This window comes from Pipistrellus kuhlii, unplaced genomic scaffold (genome assembly GCF_014108245.1).
Source record: "Pipistrellus kuhlii isolate mPipKuh1 unplaced genomic scaffold, mPipKuh1.p scaffold_m20_p_6, whole genome shotgun sequence".
NCBI lineage: Eukaryota > Metazoa > Chordata > Mammalia > Chiroptera > Vespertilionidae > Pipistrellus > Pipistrellus kuhlii.
This window is the reverse complement of record NW_023425562.1, coordinates 54,519,425-54,540,245: the sequence shown is the minus strand read 5'-3', so window position 1 is coordinate 54,540,245 and position 20,821 is coordinate 54,519,425. Positions and strand designations below refer to the sequence as shown.

General features: G+C 51.0%; 1 protein-coding gene across 2 annotated transcripts; it reads left to right on the top strand.

Moving 5' to 3' along the window:
• The first annotated feature begins 250 nt into the window (after positions 1–250).
• On the top strand, positions 251–17,020 carry CCM2L (CCM2 like scaffold protein). Of its 2 annotated transcripts, XM_036419275.2 has the most exons (10): positions 251–380; positions 863–1,027; positions 3,691–3,774; positions 3,870–4,053; positions 5,024–5,472; positions 9,479–9,614; positions 11,298–11,361; positions 13,777–13,906; positions 14,434–14,572; positions 15,782–17,020. In XM_036419275.2, exons 1-10 carry the CDS (start codon positions 351–353, stop codon positions 16,090–16,092), a joined length of 1,692 nt encoding a protein of 563 aa, XP_036275168.1. In that variant the 5' UTR covers positions 251–350; the 3' UTR covers positions 16,093–17,020. The 2 variants fall into 2 exon arrangements, with proteins under 2 accessions (XP_036275168.1, XP_036275170.1); XM_036419277.2 differs by lacking the exon at positions 11,298–11,361 and having other exon boundaries at positions 15,782–15,920.
• The last annotated feature ends 3,801 nt before the right edge of the window (positions 17,021–20,821 follow it).

Here is a 20,821-nt window from a genome sequence, read left to right as displayed (position 1 = left end):
GTCACACGCAAGGTCAGTGGTAGGAGTAAGGGTACAATTTGGGACTTTCTGACTCCAAATTTAGGGGACCCCTAGCTTCACTCAACTCCCAAGCCCCCTCCACAGCAAGCCTCTGGCTGGAGGCCCTGAAGCTGTCTCCCAGGTCCGCGCTCTGGCTGGCCTTCCACAGTTGAGCTGAAGGGTCCCAAGGCTACATCCCGCCCCCTCCACTCTGCTCCTATCGCACAGGAGGGGCAGGAACTCCGGGCTGGTGGAGTTTCCGACCAGGCAGGAAAAAGAACAAAGGGAAACTTTGAGGGGGCGGGGAGAGGGGGCAGTAGTTACGAGGGCAGCAGAAGGGACACTTCACCATGGACTATGAAGTCAAGAAAGGGAAAAAGGTAGGTGGGAGGCTGGGAGGGGCGCAGGGTGAGAAATGTCCCTGGAGCTGGAGCTGGAGCAGTGGGAGGCCAGGGGTGGGGGTGAGGGGCAGTGAGGGGCAGAAGCAGGGCCTCCCTTCTCATTTGGAAGGACTTTTCTCCTCACCCCTGAGCAGTCAGACATTTGGGTTCCAATCTCCCTAGCCTGCTCTCCCTGTTCTCGGTGGCCTCTGCCATCCCTGGAATATGGACAGACAGACACCGTCCAGGGAAACCCAGACAGACAGATTCCAACCTCCTTCCCTGGTATCCTGGGGGAATCCCTGCTGTAGCTTCTCAGGCCAAGGACCATGAATAGGCCCTTCGCCTGCTCCCTGCCTCCCAGGACAGAAGGCGCTCTGCAGAGCAGGTCTGTGCTCTACGGCTCCCAACCTGGCCTGGGACACCTACCTGCTCCCCTGCTGGGCTCCACTCTACTGCCCTCCCCCCACGTCTTCACACAGGGCCCCCTGCTAAGGCTGATGTTCCCAAAGGCTACCCGCCGCGCAGGAACAGCCGCCCGGAGCAGCGTGAGCCGCAGGCCCCTGCACTCCATGCCCCTGTACCCCCCCGACTACCTCATCGACCCCCAGATCCTGCTCTGTGACTACCTGGAGAAAGAGGTCAAGGTGGGTGCGGAGTGAGGAGGAAGGGTGGGCCGTGCTGGGGATGAGGGGTGCAGGGGAGGAGAAAGGTTCCTCCGCCCTCTCGGTGTCTGGCTGGTCTGAATATGAAACCGACAAATACAGATCCACAGGAGAATGAAGACCCCTGAGGAGTGCCCGGCGCAGGGAGCTTTTGTACCTCTTTGACAAAGAAGCAGTAACTGTGTGAAGACTTGACAAGGCCGAGGAGGGTTTCGGCTAGGGCTAGGGACGGGGAAGAAGTGACAGGGTATGTTTGTACAGCCTGCTCGGGCCTACGTCCCGTCTCTGGCGAGAAGGATGTCTGCCTTCCTCCTGTGCAGAGGGGAACCTTTCACACAGGTTTGTCTCCTGCTTTCAGGGAAGAGGAGGTCAGATGTTTTCTCAAACTCCTTTGGCTTAAGATATTCCTTTTTAAAATACATTTTTATTGATTTCAGAAAAAGAGAGAGAGAGAGAGAAACACCAATGATGAGAGATGCCTCCTGCATGCCCCACTCTGGAGATCAAGTCCAAACCTGGGCATGTGCCCTGACCAGGAATCAAACTGAGACCTCCAGGTTCATAGGTCAATGCTCAACCACTGAGCCACGCCAGCAGGACAAGATATTCTTAATAAGGTGCCCTATTTGGGGGTACCATGTCCTGGACCCATCAAGAGAGACCTTACCTACCTCTCCCCACACCTACCCCTGAACAGCCCTGTCTCACACAAAGGAGACTCAGAGAAAGAATCCAGGGGGCCTTGCCCCTGCCTCATACTGTGGACCCTCAGCAAGCGACCTCCATGTGCTCGGTCTCAGTGTTTCCATCTCAACATGAGGCTCAGAACCTACCCGCTGGGGAGAGCGATGGGAGAGGGTTCTGTGTACTCAGAAGCAGCACCTTCCAGTGAGATTTCACTGTAGGGGCGTTGTTGCTATTCAGTGTCCACGTCCAAGGAATCCAGTTCAGCGAACCAAAGGGCACTGAGACCACTCAAGGGCTTGCCTTCTATCTCAGGAACACCATGAAGGAGCAGCGAAGAATCCTCATTACCCAAGGAAGATTGATATGGGGTTAAGAGTGTCAGATTTAGCAAAAACAGTTAAATTTGAATTTCCGGTAAACAAGTAATACTTTTAAAATATACATTTTTTAAATTGATTTCAGAGAGGAAGGGAAAGAGAGAGAAGATAGAAACATCAATGATGAGAGAGAATCATTGATTGGCTGCCTCCTGCACATTCGATACTGGTGATTGAGCCCACAATCTGGGCATGTGCCCTTGACTGAATCGAACCTGGGACCCTTTAGTCTGTAGGCTGATGCTTTATTCACTGAGCCAAACTAGTTAGGGTAGTAATACGTTTTTAGCAATAATGTATGTCCCAAATACTGCATGGGACTAAAAAATACTAAAGCAACAACAACAAACATTTGTTGTTTATGTGAAATTTGAATTTAACTGGAATCTTGTATTTTATCTGGCAATCCCATATGGAGGAAAAAGCTAACAAATAAATCCACTTAAAATTTGGGAACTGAAATAAAAAGAAAATTCAGAATAAGAAGAAAAGGTTTGATTACTTAATCCACCTAGAAGAATAAAACTAAAAGTAGTAAAAGACTTCCTTCTTATATTGATGGAATAACATATAAGTAAACGGATAGCATTAAGTTATAGCTAAGAATGAATGAAGAATCAATTTATTGATTTGGGCCATCATTTTTCTCACAAAATGATGTCTGAGTTGGATACAACATTCATTCCTTCCTATTTGATTTCTTCAACAAGATCACAAAGAGGGTGGGTGACCTGGTGTTTGGGGTGGACAGAGCCACACAGGTCAGTTTCTTTTAAGCTTTTTTTAAAAATATATTTTTATTGATTTTTTTATAGAGGGGAAGGGAGAAAACTAGAGAATTAGAAAAATTGATGAGAGAGAATCATCGATCAGCTGCCTCACACACACACACACTGGGTATTTTCCAGCAACGAAGGTACATGCCCTTGCCCAGAATCGAACCTGGGACCCTTGAGTCCACAGGCTGACGCTCTCTCCACTGAGCCAAACCGGCTAGGGCTATTACAGTGACTTTTGATTCCATCGCAACTAAATAACTGTGTTCAGGCAATATAAGCTAGCAGTGATAGGGTGAGCTGTGGTGTGTGGAGTCCAGTTTTGTCCTTTCTGGTGATATAAATTGGACATGTTTTTTACCTTTGCTGTGCCTTAGTTTTCTCGTGCTTAAAGTGAGTCCTGGCCCGTGTGGCTCTCAGTTGGTTGAACATTGTCCAGTGCATTGAAAGGTCGCCAATTTGATTCCCACTCAGGGCACATGCCCAGGACATCAATGCTTCTCTCTCTCTCTCTCTCTCTCTCTCTCTCTCTCTCTCTCTCTCTCTCTCTCAATAAACAAACAAACAAACTAATAAAAACAGATTTAAACAAATAAATGAGGATGCATGTGCACAAAACTCTCAGGACTGTGCTGTGTCTGGCTCAATAACAGTTACCATCAGGTTCTTATTATTAATTCAGATATTTCTGTCTGTCTATCTGCACTGTATCAGTGAGGAGGTCAGGGTCCTCCAAGGCTTCAGTGTGTCTTCTTTCTGCCCTTCTCCCACCAATCCCCCCCTCCCATCCCTTTTTGCTATCCAGTTCCTGGGCCACCTCACCTGGGTCACCTCCTCACTGAATCCCTCCAGCCGAGATGAGCTTCTGCAGCTGCTGGACGCCGCCAGGGTAAGGCTCTGGAGAGGGGAGAGGCAAGGTCTGTCCCCTTCTCCGTCTCCCACCCAAGGCCCTGGGGGACTCAGGAGATCCGACCCACCATACAGCAGCTGAAGGAGCTGCCGCTGAAAACCACGGCGGAGCAGGACAGCATCCTGAGCCTGTCGGCCCGCTGCCTGCTGCTCACCTGGCGCGACAACGAGGAGCTCATCCTGCGAATCCCCACGCACGAGATCGCCGCCGCCTCCTACCTACAGGACGACGCCCTGCACTTGCTGGTGCTTAAGACAGGTACAGCGGGTGGGCCAGGAGGCCAATAGAAAAGCCTCAACGGCTTGTTTTGGGAATGAGTGTGACCCGGGGCAAGAGCAGGCCTGAGGCTGTGTGACCGGATGATGGCAAAGGTCTGGCCACCCTATCCGGAGAGTAGGGTCCGGATCTGGCCCTATGCCGTAAGACCGAGCCCAGGGCTGAGGCCAAAGAGAGGGCGGCCTGACCCACAATACGGAGGTCAAGTGGTGAAGGCAGGAGAAGCCGGAATCCTGAGGCCCCGGAAGAGCATGAAGTTGAAGGGCCGGTGAAGGGTGAAGGGGGCCGTGGCCACAGCGCTCCGAGGATAGGATAGGGCGGTACTTCGGTGAGGAGCGGGGTCTGATCGAGGGGAGGAGTCTGATTTAATTGAGGGGAGGAGTCTGATCGTGGGGAGGAGTCTGATCGTGGGGAGGAGTCTGATCGAGGGGAGGAGTCTGATTGTGGGGAGGAGTCTGGTCGAGGGGAGGAGTCTGGTCGAGGGGCATGGCCAAACGCAGGGGGCGGAGCTCGAAGCTAAGGTAGCCAGTGGGAGATGTCAGACCTTGCAAATTAGGGCGGAGCCTGAGGCCGGGGGCGGGGTGAAGGGAAGACTGAATCCTAGGGGGCCCTGAAACCAGGGACAAGGTCCGAGTTAAGGGTACAGAGGAGGGACAGTCTGACCACCCCTAGGACCTTGGGCAAAGAGAGGAGCACTGGGGTGGGTGGGGTGGGGTGAGGCGGGGCGGGTGGGAACGGCCTGCGGAGCCTGAGGCCGGGGATGGTGTCCCATAGTGAGCACCAGAGGGAGCGGGGGTCTGGCCTCAGGACCTTTCCGCTGAGGCGGGCCTGAAGCCAGCGGCAGGGCCCGGTGCGGGGGACACCTGCGAGGCGCCCTCAGGCCCCCCAGACGGTCTCCGGGGGGCGCTCTCAGCCCAGTCTCCCATGGCTGAAGTCCGCCCGCCTCTCCCAGGTCTGGGCGTGGACCCGGTGCCAGCGGGCGTGGACGCCAGCCCCGGGGGAGCCGGGCGCGACCCGGGCCCGCCGGGCGCCGCCCCCGAGAAGCGGCGGGTGGGCACCACGGAGCGGCGCCACACCATCTGCAGCCTGGACTGGCGGGTGGCGTGGGGCGGGGCGGCGGGGGCCGAAGCCCGGGCGGGCGGCGGCGGCAGCCTGGAGCGCCAGCGCGCCGGGCCGCGGGCGTCGGGCAGCTGGGAGCGGCGGCAGACCTTCAGCGGCGGCGCGGAGCGGCGGCCCGGCGGCGGCGGCGGCGGCACCGGCAAGCCCGGCGGCAGCTGGGAGCGGCGGCAGGCGGGCGGCGGCGGCAGCTGGGAGCGGCGCCACCCGGGCTCCAACCCCCTGGACCCGGACCCCAGCCCCGACGCCTACTGCAACCTCGTCATCCTGGCCGTGCCCAACAGGGTGAGCCCGGGGCACCCCGCGCCGCTGCCCCTGCCTCCCGGGCGCGTCGGGGCTGGGCTGGTGCCGCTTTCCCCCCTCCCCTCTATCCTGCCCCATCCACGAGCGTCCTGGGTACCTTCTCCCTCCTTCTGACTTCAGTTACTACCTGTGAGCCCGTGACACCAAACGGCTTCTAAACTCCAGCCCCGGACCCTTCCAGGACACTTCCCCCAACTGTCCCAATAGGATGCAACTCAAAATAGACTCGATTTAATCCCTCCTCCAACCCTGCTCTTTCTCCAAGATCGTCAGTGTGCGAACTACGTACCACAGTAACAACCATGAGGACTCGAATCCCCAGCATGAATCCAGTGTAAGGTGGCTAGACGTCCCATTTTTGGGCGGGACAGTCCCCATTTCTAACAAGTTCCAAAAATCGGGACTTTTTTAAAACACCGCGGGACAAATTGTTAAAAATCGGGACTTCTGGTCACCTTAATCCTGTGCCAACCAGTGGCAGACACAGAATCAGCATTAACTTATTTCATCCTAACAGTACCCGGTAGAGGGAAATACTTCAGTCATATCCATTCCATAGAGAAGGAAACCGTGACCCAGGACTAAGTAACTTGGGCAAGGCCACACAGGAATCAGGCGCCGATTTCAGCATTGGTACCTGGAAGCTCAGGGCCTGTTCTCACCGGGACTATGTCGTCACCCAAAGCCTTCTTGCCATTCTTTCCTTGCCTACCCTCCCACAGCCATTCTCGACAATCCCCCTAGCTTTCAGTCATTTGACCATATTTATTGAGTGCCAGCTTGTGCTGGGTATTGGGCGAGGAGCTGTGGGTACAGAGATAAAGGAGTCATACTCGGTGACCTCCCTTAGGGAGCTCACAGTCTAGCAGACACCATCAAGCCCTGTGGCTTCTAAGCTTTTCCTCTGGCCCAGGGTCCCCTGGTGAACAAAGCAGACACGTTGCCTGTCCAAAAGGAGGGATGGATAATAATCAGAAAACTTTCGCTCTTCCTTGAAACACTTTCTCACTTGGCTTCCAGCTCTCCCCATTCTCCTGGTTCCCTCCAACCCCCCATGTCCCTGGCTGCTCCTTCTCTATTGCTGCTTCCCCCTCTTCTCTTCAGCTTCTTAAGGCTGGAGTGCTCCAGGCTTAGTCCTTGATCCTCTTCTCCCTTTTACCCATTTCCAGATGGTCTCTTCCAGTCTTGGGGCATTTAATATATATATTTTATTGCTTTTTTACAGAAAGGAAGGGAGAGGGATAGAGAGTTAGAAACATCGATGAGAGAGAATCATCGATCAGCTGCCTCCTGCACGCCCCCCCACTGGGGATGTGCTCGCAACCAAGGTACATGCCCTTGACCGGAATCGAACCTGGGACCCTTGAGTCCACGGGCCGACACTCTATTCACTGAGCCAAACCCGTTATGGCTAGTCTTGGGGCATTTAAAACCCCGAGATGTCCCCAAAGTTTCTCTCTCATCATCAAATCTCCAGACACATTTTTCCACTCTGCCCCTGCATTCGAAGGTCTAAATGACATACAAGCTGAGCTCCCAGGCTTCTCCCCCAAACCTGCGCCTGCCTTGGTCTCCCCGTCTTGATTGACGGCAGCTCTGTTCTTCTGTTGCTTTTACCAAAACCTTGCAGTGATCCTTGGCTCCCCATTCTCTTCCACACAAACCATATCCACTCTCTCAACAAATCCTCTTGCCCTATTTTTAAAACACAACCAAAACCCACCCATTTCCCCACTCTCCACAGTCCCTGCCCAGGTTCATGCATCTGTAGTCTGAATCATGCAGTCCCCCCTCACTGGTCTGGCCCTTACTTACAATCTCTTCCCCCACGGATCAGAGCAGACCTGTTAACCATTAAGTCACATTATGTCACTGCTCGAAATCTTTCAGTGACTCCCCATTTCACGCAGAATAAAAGCGAATGTCCCTACCATTGCGTATAAAGCCATCTGCCTTCTATTAGTAGCTCCAGCCACCATCCCCATTACCTCTCTGGCCTCATCTTCTTCTACTCTCCCCCCTCATCACTCCACTCTGTACAGACGGGCCTCCTTGTAGAGTGCAAGAGACCTGTGGGTCCTGGGTGGTTCACCGTGGTGTTTGCAGCTCTTAGAACAGTGTTTGGAGCACAGTGGTTACTCAATAAATATCGAATGACAGGATCAATTAAGTCACATTATATTATTATACCTTGTGAGAGGGACCAATAAGAAAATAAGCAGGTTGCAGTGATAATTAGGGAGGAAAATCTATTTCCAAATCCATAGGGAAAATGAGTTTGTGCCCTATGTGTCCCCGTGGACTGTGAGGGCTTTAGCGTACAGACCTCATCTCATTCACCTCTGAGACCAGAGCCTGGCCCAGTACCTGCCACACAATAGAACTAAATGAGAATTTATGGACCAAATAAATAAATGAAAAGTTGTTTTCTAGGAGTTTCTTAGCCTCTGGCCTCCTATCCGAAACACTGTGGTCCCAAGGAGGATAAAGGACTTAGAGTAAAAACACCTGGTGTGGCTGGTGTGGCTCAGTGATAAACCAGGAAGTCATGGTTCGATTCCTGGTCAGAGCACATGCACAGGTTGCAGGCTTAACCCCCAGGGGGGATGGTACAGGGACAGTCAATCAATGCCTCTCATCATTAATGTTTCTATCTCCCTCGCCCTCTCTCTGAAATCAATAAAACCATTAAAAAAAATCTGGGTGCTAATGTTAACCAATGTATGAGCCTGCTGTGAGCCAGGGCGAGCCATTTAATCTCTCCAAGCCTCAGATTCTTAACTATGAAATAAGGATCCTCTCTTCCCTGTCCATTTCGTAGGGTTATTGTAGGGCTCAATCTGGTTTAATAGTACATTGCCCATCCCAAAATGCCTATCCTGAGTCACATTTTTACACCTGAGCTTTTTTTTTATTTTTATTTTTTTTAGACAGAGAGATACAAAATAGAAAATGCCTTCATAGAGTTAATCTCTTTGTCATTTCTGTGTCTCTTGCTTGAAGGCATGACAAGATCAATTGAAGAATCAAATTCTGCCCTAGCTGGTTTGGCTCCGTGGATAAAGTGTCGGCCTGTGGACTAAAGGATCCTGGGTTTGGTTATAGTAAAGGCGCATGCCAGGGTTGTGGGGTTTGATTCCCAGTAGGGAGCATGCAAGAGGCAGCCAATCAAAGATTCCCTCTCATCACTGATGTTTTTGTCTCTCTCTCCCTCTCCCACTCTGAAATCAATAAAAAAAATTTTTTTTTTAAAAAAAGAAGCAAATTCTTCTTTATATTTGTAATCTCCAAAGAATTTCACCCAAGGACTTAAGTTCACTCCTTCTACCAGAGACTGAACTTTATGTATTCATCCTGCTTCCATTTTTGCCCTGGATTCAAGGAAGCTCATATCTAACTAAGTAGTAACTATGTCGAACCTAAGGCTTTTATCCACTTCATTCTTCCTCCTCCTACTAAGTATTGGGAGACCTGGCTCCAGTCCTGGCCAATCACTTTACCTCTCTGGGTTTCACCTTCCTACCTGTAAACTAAAACAAATTGGGGCTTATTTAATTTAATTTTTAAAATATTTTTATTGATTTCAGAGAGGAGAGAGAGAGAGAGACAGAAACATTAATGATGAGAATCATTGATTGCTGCCTCCTGCATGTCCCACACTGGGGATTGAGCCTGCAACTCAGGTATGTGCCCTTGAATGGAATCGAACTGGGACCCTTTAGTCCGCAGGCTGATGCTCTATCCTCTGAGCCAAACCGGCTAGGGGGAGGTCTTTCTTTTAGATAAACTTCAGGAGGGCTAATGGCTCCCCCAGAAATTGGGTTGCATGTGTGCATTTTTCAGGGAAGAAGGGTTAGAATCATCATTGGATTCTATTGTATAAAGGCGTCCAAGACCCAAAGATGGGACATATCCTCAAAGCCCTTTTGTTAAAAGGTATGTGTGTCTCTGAGAGCCTCCTCACACTGTGCCTCCTCCCCCCGGCCAGGATGCTGCCGAGGAGTCCTGCGCCCTCATCTGTCAGGTCTTCCAGATCATCTATGGGGACCAGAGCATCGAGTGCGTGGACCGGGCTGGCTACCACTACACATCCACGCCCGAAAGGCCGTGGCTCTGCAGCCGCAGTGAGTAGTCGAACCCCTGGCCTCCTCTCTTACGAAACATCTGAAAGGCCAGGGGAGGGAGGGTGCCCCAAGACATAGGGCCAGTGGAAGCCTTTAGGTGTTCTGTCTGCCCTACAATTACAGTGTACCCCAATACGTGGTTTGGTTTGGTTTTAATGTCCGTTTTCATGATTTCAACCCTAGCTGCTTCCTAGATGTTCTGGTTGTCAGATTCAGAACAGCTGAACTTCCCTCTCCCTTGTGTTGTTGTGTTCCTTCTTTTGCAGAAACTTAAGATAGTGCATTGTCTGTTTATGAAGCTGGCTAGCCCCATTAGGACAGTAGGTCAAAGCCAAAATTTCAAGACTGGTCCTTGAATGCAATCAAGGGCTGGAATGAGAATGAGGCCCATAGAATATTCACTGAGCACCAACCATGTGCCAAGCAACCTTGTCCATCCTGTTTGCCACTGGATTCTGTGTGCCTCGCACAGGACCACAGACATCACAGATGCTCAATTTTATTTTTTGAATGAATGAAAGAACTCTCTATGAGGCCTTATGATCCCAGTTTTACAGAGGAGGACATTAAGGTTCAGAGTAGTCAATAAAGTAATCAAGTATACACAGCTACTGAGTATCAAAGTTAGGATTCAAAATCAGGTATGTGTGATTCTAAAGCTTCTATCTGCACCAGCTTCGCTCCCCTTGCTGCCTTCAAGACCACTAGGTGAATTTCCTCAGGCCCAGCCCCCTCCACATGGTCCCTGTTTGCATAGTTCCAGCCACAGGGAGATGGCTCTTTACTTCTGGAGGCACTCCCATCTGTAGAAACTGGCTTGAGGAAGCTGGGATCATTCATTAACGGTCGCAGATATGACAGGCAAATAAATGAGGTAAGGCAATAAATATTTCAAGAAATTCATTCGCCCAATATTTGTTGAGCACCTACTATGTGCTGGGCTCTGCAAATCGCCAGGATATATTGCTGAGCAAAACCAGATGTGGCCCTCCCTTATGAGGCTTGCATTGCCGAGGTAATGTGACAGTAAGTAGTTAAAGAGCTACAAAAACACAGTGTAAGCACACGCTGCGCTGTGAGGACATGTAATGAGGAAGCAGCCTGCCTGGGGAGTCAGGGAGGTCCTGAGGAAGTGACACTGAGTGAGCCAAGGTCTGAAGGTGAGGCCAGTCCCTGGCTTCGATGACATAACAGGGCCAGGCACAGAGCCAGTTCTCTGTAAACAGTGCTTCTTTACTCTCAAGACTGAGTTCCTTCCCAAAAAAAGTTCTTTGTTGTGCCAATTCCAACACATCCAGTTTACATAATACTCCCTCACCTGATCCTGCATCTGTTATACCCAAGACCCTCTGAGATAGATAGGAATGTGATGTCCCCATGATGAGGAAGTTCAGGGCCAGGAGACAGGAGGTGAGTTGCCCAAGATCATCTGTGCGTCAGGGGGTGAGGTGTGTGTGTGTGTGTGTGTGTGTGTGTGTGTGTAGGGGAGGCAGGAACCATGGTTAGAAGCTTCCAGTAGCTGCCCATTTCCAAGCAAAAGCTAACATCCTTACAATTGCTTACAAGGCCAACTGTTCCAGCCACCATCCCAACCCCAGGGAGGGGCTGAGGTGGAGGCCTCAGAAGCTGGGGATGCTGACTCCTGCTTTGCTTCCTCTGACGGCCCCTCTGTCTGTGTCCCAGGTGACAGCTGCCGAACTGACGGGACTTACGCCTATGATGCCGACTTCAGCTGCTGCAGCTCTTTGTGGGTACCACCCTTGCTGGGACCCTACTCTCCCCCCTCCTCCCCCCACACACACCTGTTCATAAACAGGGTTGTGCTTCTAGGCATTCTTGAACCCCCTGTGGGTAAGACAGGTGGGAGAAAGTGACCCCACTTTGATTTGTGCCGAGCAGTGGGCACTGAGGGTGGGAGGTAAACTGAACTCTGATGAGCTCAGAGGATCCATACCCCTGAGAGACCTAGGTGTGACCAGAGCCCAGAAGTGGGCCCACGTGGGCCTGTGGTTCTCTCCTAGTCATCCAGACTGAGTGGCCTGCGAGGTCCAAAATCACAGCTGACACCAAAAGTCATTTTGGGTTATTTTAGTTGAAATAGAAAAAAAGGAAGAGCTTAAACAAGATGGGGCATTCTCCCCGTCTTTTACATAAAAGATTAGACCAGTTTTTCATGTGTGGTCTTGTGGTTGTTAGGGGCCCAGGCTTCTCTTTTCCTCCCTCGTCAGCACTTACTTCCATCCTGAAGGCCACCTCATGTCCCAGAGATGGTCATAGCTCCAGCCATCGGGGCAGCACGCCAGAGGCCTCTTTAAAGAGCGTTGCTGGATTTCCCACTGGCATTGTTTACTTACATCTCATTGGCCAGATTTGGTCACATGGCTACAAGTAGGAAGACTGGAAAATGTAGGATTAAAAAAAAAAAAACCTCACCTCACCACCATGTTATAGAAAATGTGAAGACCAGGAGGCAGGCTGGCTTTTTTTTTTTTTTTTTTTTTATTGATTTTTTTACAGAGAGGAAGGGAGAGAGAGATAGAGAGCTAGAAACGTCGATGAGAAACATCGACCAGCTGCTCCTTGCACACCCCCTACCGGGGATGTGCCCGCAACCAACGTACATGCCCTTGACCGGAATCGAACCTGGGACCTTTCAGTTCGCAGACCGACACTCTACCACTGAGCCAAACTGGTTTCAGCCAGGCTGGCCTTTTATTAAGCAATATTTATTGAGCACGTACCCAGGCACTAGGCTGTGTGCTAGGAATACAGTGGGGAACAAGACAAGGACAAGACCCATGGCTAATGCACAGTAGGTACACAACAAGTGAAGAAACACAAGTTCCCTGCTCTTGCATGGTTTACAGCATAGCACAGGAGACAATGAAGTCATTATTTAATAGTGATGAGCATTAATGAGAATGAGCACTAAAGAGAAGCTCAGAGTGCCGAGAGAGCCTGTGCGATCAGGAGGGCCTCTCGGAGGCGATGGCACTTGAACTGAGAGACCCGGAGAAGGAGCATTCTGGGAGAGGGCACAGCAAGTGCAAGGATTCTGAAGCGGGACAGAGCTGGGTGTGTCTGAGGACCAGCCAGGAGCCACAGTGACTGTGGCAGTGACTGTGGTGGGAGAGAATGTTCGGTGAGATCTGGGAAGCCCTTGCCTGTCATGAGTAGACTTTGTGACCTCATTGGACAGAGAGTCTGACCCAGTCTGGGGGGATCAGGGAAAGTTTTCCTGAAAAGATGACATTTAAAATCTAGGTACTCTCCCTCCCTGGAGCAGGCCCATGTGTCTCCTAAACGCTAAGGGACCCCAGGAGGCTTGCAACCAGGGAGCAATGGGCAGGTTAACCCCGAGGGCAACTTGTCCCAGGTTAACCCCCCTAGCCTGTCTCCAAGGCCTCTTTTCTCGTGACTCCAGGGAGTGGACAGCAGCCCCACCGTGGCTCACTTTTTTCTCATAAGATTTCCAGAGAGCCAAAGCAGCCCCATCTTCTACCCTAGGCCCTTTCTTGTTTCACTGCCCCCAGCGTTAATAAATGTTCTCTCACCCTAACCGGTTTAGCTCAGTGAATAGAGCATCGCCCTGCGGACTCAAGGGTCCCAGATTCAATTCTGATCAAGGGCATGTACTTTGGTTGTGGGCATATACCCATTAGGGAGTGTGCAGGAGGCAGCTGATCGATGTTTCTCTCTCATCAATGTTTCTAACTCTCTCTCCCTCTCCCTTCCTCTCTGTAAAAAAAATCAATAAAATATATATTTTTCAAATAGAAATAAAAAACAAATAATTAATTAAATAAATTTACTCTAAAAAGAAAACACACTCACACATAAAATAAAATCCAATGATGAATAAGAATTAGCTGAGCAAAAGATAGGGGGAGAGAGCCGTTCCAGGATGATGGAACAGAATGTGCAAAGGCCCAGAGGAAAAGAAGGCAGGGTGTCCTGAGCACAGACAGCAAGAGTGAGAAGAGGCTGGAGAGGCAGCCAGATAACGTGGGGCCAGGGAGTGTAAGGCCTTGGAAGAGAAGATGGGTCCTAGGATGAGGCCTCAGCCCAGAGCACGAGTAGCTATGCCCTCCCACGTTCCACCCACGGCCGGGGAGGAGCTGGAGAGAGGTGAGTGAGGACCCCTTTCTGCTTGTCCCTGCAGCAACGGCTCCCAGGACACGTTTGAAGCGTGTTACAGCGGCACATCCACACCCTCTTTCCACGACTCCTGCTGCAGCGGCAGCGACCACAGCGCCGTGGGCCTGGAGCAGTTGCAGGATTACATGGTCACGGTGAGCTGGGCACCGGTGCAGGCAGCACCAGCAAAGGCCTAGAGATGGGAGAAAACAGGTCATTTCAGGAACCGTAAGTAATCTTGGGCATCATGACTGAAGCATAAGGCCCAGAGTGGGACCTGAAGTGAGGAGAGTATACTGAGGCCAGCTTGTGGAAAGGCCTACACCAGGGGTCGTCAAACTCATTAGTCAACAGAGCCAAATATCAACAGTACAACGATTGAAATTTCTTTGGAGAAACAAATTTTTTTTAAACTGAAACTTCTTCTAATGCTACTTCTTTAAGGTAGACTCACCCAGGGTGTGGTATTTTGTGGAAGAGCCACACTGAAGGGGCCAAAGAGCCGCATGTGGCTCGCGAGCCACAGTTTGCCGACCAGGGGCCTAAACTAATGTCAGCAAGCATTTTCAGAGGAGGGCTGGGCCACGGATGCCCTGCGAGAGGGCTCTGGGCCTTTCAGGCAGGGGCTGGGTCGGGTGCTTCCTGGGATTGATCTCCAACGGTGTCCCCGGTGTCCCCGCAGTTGCGGAGTAAGCTGGGCCCCCTGGAGATCCAGCAGTTTGCGCTGCTGCTGCGGGAGTACCGGCTGGGGCTGCCCATCCAGGACTATTGCTCGGGCTTGCTGAAGCTCTATGGAGACCGGCGCAAGTTCTTCCTCCTCGGTGAGCCCCTCCCCCACCCCCCAAAGGTCAGCCAAGGCCCCTGCGCGGTCAGGGCAGTCCTGGTTAGTCTCCAGGCTGGGAGTGTTTGTTCCTTATCTCTCAGCCTCTGATAAGGCTGAGAGAATGAGACCTGTGGAGCTTGTGAGAAGACCAAGGTGCAGAGAGGAGAAGGGACTTGCCTTCAGTCACAAAGTCAATAAGAACAAAGCGCTGTTAAAATTAAAAAAAAAAAAGAAAGCAAAAATAAATGACCTGTTTATATATTTAAAAATAAAAAAAAGAAGTGATGAAAGTATGAACATAAAAAAAAAAAAAGAAGAAGAAGAAGAAGAACAAAGCGCTGGTATAACCATCCCATCTTCACGGCAAACCTGGGAGAGGAGCCCATCCTTCCCATCCGACCCCAGGAGGAAGCTAAGGCTCAGAGAGGCCAAGGAGCTTGTTCAAGGTCACACAGCTAGTGAGGAGGGCTAGTGAAACAATAGTGGGAATGATAGTATTACTCAGTTAGCATGTATTTGGCCATTACCAGGTGCCAAGCATTCATCTCGTCGAATGGCCTCAGATCTGGGAAGTGGGGGCTATTATTTACCCCCTATTTTGCAGATGAGCAAACTGGGGCTCAGAGAAGCAAAGGGCAGAAGTCACAGAGTGGTCACTGAGGTGAAATGAGCGCCCTTTTATGGGGCACCCGGTGTGTGCTAAGTACCTTATTTAACCCTAACATGCCTACCAGGAGGAGATGGGGAAAACCTCCGTTTTCCCCGGGAGGAAAGTAAAGCTCAGAAGAGTTGTTCTTTTTCTTTTTCTTTTTTTTTAAATTTATTGATTTTAAACAGGGAGAGAGAGAAAGAGGGAGAAACATGGACTTCACGAATTCACTGGTTGACTCCTGCAGACGCCTTGATCAGGGCTGGAACCTGCAACCCTGGCCTCTGGAAAACTCTCCAACCAACGGAGCCAGCAGCCAGGGCCCAGAGTAGTCACTTCATGAGAGTCACACAGCTCTGTAATGCGGGTGCGACAATAACAAGCTAACCCTAATGCGCATGTGCCATGAACCCCGAGATCTGTCATTATTCTCTGGCTCAGAGTCACAGCGCGTGAGTGGTGGGCGGGGATCTGAACCCTGATTTCCAACAGAGGCGATCCCCCTGTGGGAGGGGAAGGGGCCGGACCCCTGGGAGTCACCTGCCCCTCGGCCCGCAGGGATGCGGCCCTTCATCCAGGACCAGGACATTGGCTACTTCGAGGGCTTCCTGGAGGGCGTGGGCATCCGCGAGGGCGGCATCCTCACCGACAGCTTCGGCCGCATCAAGCGCAGCATGAGCTCCACGTCGGCGTCCGCGGTGCGCAGCTACGACGGCGCGGCCCAGCGGCCCGAGGAGCAGACCTTCCACCGGCTGCTGGCCGACATCACGCACGACATCGAGGCGCTGGCCCCCGACGAGGACAGCACGGACGAGGAGGCGCGGGGCTCCCCGGGCGGCAACGAGGCGTCGGAAGACAACTACCTGTAGCCGGAGGCTGCCGCCGGGCGGAGGGCGGAGCGCGTGGCCCTGCAGCCTGGCCTTGGACTCTCACTCCGGCCTGGGGCGATGCCCATCCTCTGGGCCCCTCCTCACCAGGCCACCACCCCCAATCCCGCCTCCATTCCCCGTCTCAGATCCTGCCCTAAGGGCTCCGGTTCCTACTGAAGTCCGAGGCAGGGGCTTGGGGCTCAGCTAGCCACTCTGCACACCCTCCCGGGATGGGCAGCGGCCCCCTGGCCCCCTCCTCTTCCCAGGATCCGCAGCAGGATACCCCCTCCTCCCTGGCTGCGCGGCTTTCTGAAGGCCCCGCGAGGGGCGATGAGTGGGCTCCACCTTCTGGCCGACTGAGAAAAGAATCCCCACAGCCTGGGAGACCGCAGTTCCTCCTCCTCTACAGCCGGAGGAACCGAGGTTGAAAGAGGGAAAGGGACTTGAGGGAATCTCCTGATTCTCCTGCGATGCTATCTCAAACCGACCAGGCTACGTCTGCAGAGGGTCTTTTTAAGGCTCTAAATAGCAGGGACTCCCCCGACCCCCACCCCCACCTCCCCACCACACTGAATCAGATCATCAGTGTGGAGTAGAGGTTTTTCTCTGCTGGGAGTTGACTCGGAGGAGGGTGATTTGGGTCCCAGTCCTAAGACTCCAAACAAGTTGCTTATTCAGATCTTTGATTTGGAGCCGGACAGACTTAGGGCTGCCCTCTCCAACCTGCCTTTGGATCTCTTTGGCTACCCAAGACCCCTGAGAGGGGGTCTGGTTAGCGTCCTAGCCCCTGTGCCCCATCTCCTTGCATGTCAGATGACAGGGGCCCCACCTGCCTCAGGGGGAGGTCACGGAGATTAACCAAGGTCAAGACCTTAGTGCTGAGTCTGCCATAGGATGGCCCTCAGAAAATGCTGTTCCCTTCCACATCTAACACGTTCTAACTCAGTTTACCTGTCTTTACCCCATGTGCACTGGGATGGGAACTGAGGTGGGAGTGAGGTCTAAGAAGACCCTGAGGGAGCACCGTTTGGGAAGGGGAAATAGGACTTTCCCTCACAGCTCCACTGCAGCCTGGCTTCATGCTGGAGCCAGAAAAGTACCCAAGACTCACAGAGCCATCCCAGGGGTCTTGGGCAGCCAAAGGAATCTAAAGGGAGGGTAGAGAGGGCAGCATTAGTACAGCGTGTGGCTCAGTCCAAGGACAGGCTTGGAGGTTAAAAGAAGTAAGTCCTGAAAGGAAACCAGAGACTGACCTAGAACTGTGGTCAGCAAACTAGGGTTCCCAAGACACATGCGGCTCTTTGGCCCCTTGAGTGTGACTCTTCCACAAAATACCACGGCCTGGGCAAGTCTATTTTGAAGAAGTGGTGTTAGAAGAAGTTTAAGTTTTAAAAAATTGGCTCCCAAAAGAAATTTCAATCGTTGTACTGTTGGTATTTGGCTCTGTTGACAAATGAGTTTGCTGAGCACTGGCCTAGAAGAACTAGTAAGTTTATTTATAATAACATTACAGAGCCCTTCATGGCAAGACACATGGTTCTTACTAGGAGGTAGGTGTTATCACCCATTTTTAAAATTGACTGAGAGAGAGAAAGAAACATTGCTTTTTGTTGTTCCACTTACGTATGCATTCATTGTCGATTCTTATATGTGTCCTGACTGGGGATCAAACCCACAACCTTAGCGTATTGAATGATGCTCTAACCAATGGAGGTACCCAGCCAGGGCTACCATTACCCATTTTAAAATAATAACATTATTGTTAGGGCTTCAGGTCCAGAGAGTTCCATGAGTCATACTCAATTTGTGGCAAGTAACCATCTCAGCAAAATTGGTCTGTGCAAGACACTTCTGCTATTTTGCTCTGTTTTATTTTCCTTTTATACCTACACATTCCCATACTCCTCCTCCCCATCATGGGCACCCACTCCTATGTGTTGATGTATGTCCTTGGACATAAAATATACAATGCTTTGTGTGTGTGTGTGTGTGTGTGTTTACACTTCATAAATAGTATTGGGTAAGGATCTCATTTTGTTGCTTCTTTTTCTTTTTTTCCTTCTTTTTTTTAAAATATATTTTATTGATTTTTTACAGAAAGGAGGAGAGAGGGATAGAGAGCCAGAAACATCGATGAGAGAGAAACATCGACCAGCTGCCTCTTGCACACCCCCTACCAGGGATGTGCCCGCAACCAATGTACATGCCCTTTACCGGAATCGAACCTGGGACCCTTCAGTCCGCAGACCGACACTCTACCACTGAGCCAAACTGGTTTCGGCTTGTTGCTTCTTTTTCACTTCATAACATGTTTTCAAGATCTACCCATCTAGCTTGTTGCAAAATATTCCAAGCTGAGCATCCACTGTTTTATGTATCCTTTCCCCCAGTGATGGACACTCAGGCTGTTTCCATCTCCCTCTTACCACAAACAACACTGAGATTGGCATCTTTGTGTATGTCTCTTATGGAGCTGCATGAAATTTTCTTTGGGCTCTATACTCAAGAGTAGAATTACTAGATCACAAGTCAGATAGGTTTTAAGTGTCACTAAATTCTGCTAAAGTGAATCCACTAGCAACCTGAGAAGGATGCTCTCTCCCCACGCTTTCATCAGCTTTTACATGACCGGACTGTGTAATTTGGCCTAGAGATCGGGCGATAAGGTGGCATCTCATCGTTTTAACTTGTATTTATCTATTAATCCTGAAATTTAGAACCTCCTCCTATACTTGTCAGGCATTCAGATCTTTTGCCCAATATTTATTGGGTCTCTTGTCTTTTTCTTGTTGATTTGCAGGGGTAACTTATACATTTTAGATATTAACCTCTTGTTGGCTGTTGATGTTCCAGATACCTTCTCCCAGTATGCTGCCCATATGTTATCTATGGCAGTGGTTCTCAAACGTTAGCATGGGTTAGAATCTCCTGGAAGGTTTGCTAAAACACAGATTGAAAACTCCACCCCGAGGTTCTGGCCAAGAATTTGCATTTTTAATAAGTATTTAAGTGATGGTGATGGTCCAGGGATCACACTTAGAGAACCACTGGCCTAGAGTGCTTTGCTTGGAGCAAATTTGTTCCATTGAACAAATCCGTAATTTTGATCTTTTCAAGTCTATATATCCTCGTTTTATGAATGAAGAAACTGGAGCTCAAGGAATTGAAGTGGATGGCCCAAGGTCACACAGTGAGCTAGGATTTGGACCCACATCTGGCTAACCCCAGAGCCCATGCTCCTAGTTGCCCAGCTACCCTGCCTACCAGACTTAGGGATGTAGTGGTCTCAGGCTGAAGCATTGGGACCTGAAACTACAAAAGGCCTTAGTAGGCTCCTAAGTGAGACAGCCTTAGAGGGAGGAGTCAGTTGTTTAGAAGCTGGGGCCAAAGACCTAGAAGACTCTCTTAAAGGCCTGCGGCTTTTGCAAGCTCTGAAATTGCCCAGTCCTAGCCAGGGCACAGTGACCGGCTGCTGAGAGGCACTGGAACACTTCTTACCCCACAGCTCTGACAATGGAGCAATTTCCCTCCGCCCCGAGGAAGTCCCCACCACCCCAGAACTGCCCTGTTACCAAAGCCACGTAACCTCTAGTTGCTGAACCAAAGAGCTCTGACTGGGGTGGCACAGGCTCTGAGCATGAGGACTCTGGCCACACTTCCTCCTATCATGTTCACAGACCCAGCCAGGATCACTTCCCACCATGGTCCAGTTCCTGGCACTGCAAGAGGGGAAACCCCCTGGGAGTAAACAGCTGATTCCCAAAGATTTATAGGGATGGTGTAAGAATGGAACTTCCCTACCAGCTGGATCCCCTGGGGGCAGAACTGCCCCAGGCATGAGTGATGAAGTCAATGAAATTACCTTTACCCCCTACATTAAGCTCCTCCTACTTTGGGACCCTGCAACTTCCTACTCCCTCCTGGCATCCAACTGGAGACGCCTAGCAGTTCCTCACCACTGTGTGTTGGGGAGGAGTCCTGGGGCCAGTCATTTGGTCACCAAACAAGAGGGCACTCACTCTGTGCCAGGCACTGTGCCATACAGCTCTCTCTGGAGAAGATGGAAAATGCTTTGCAGAGAAAGTGACTATGAGCAAAACTTTGAAGGAAAAGCAAGATTTGGGGCAGGTATACTGTACAAAGGTAAGCCTTCCAAGTGGGGTCAAAATAAGCAAAGGTCAGGGAGTTCAAAGGAGCAAGGCAGACTCTAAGACTAGTGGCCAGTTAGCACTAGAGCGTGGTTAGACCCTCTGCCTCCCAGGTCAGACTGAGTGAGTTTTGAATATCAACTCTGACATCTGCTACTCGGGTGACTTTGGGTAAGGCCCTAAATATCTCTGGGTCTTAGTTTTCTTATCTGTAAAATGGGAATAATAATAGTATCCCCTTTAAAGACCTCATAGATGATTGTGACACTTAAGATCATTCACGTAAAAGTACAAATAGTAAGTGTTCAATAAATGTGGCCATATTATTGCTGCTGGAGGAATGTGGGGTGAGTGAGGTGGGGGACAGGGCATCAGAGAGGAAGCTAGAGGAGTGGGGAAATTGAGAAGACCCTTTAGGAACAAGAAAGAGAAGGCAATGGGGATTGACGTCACGGCTTACATCTTCCGGAATGAACCTAGCTACCGGCTGAGGGAGGTTGCCTGGAGAATAGAGGAAAGCCTGGGTGCTGGGGAGTGGGACAGGAGGCTGGGACAATGCCCAGATAAGAGATGCTAAGACC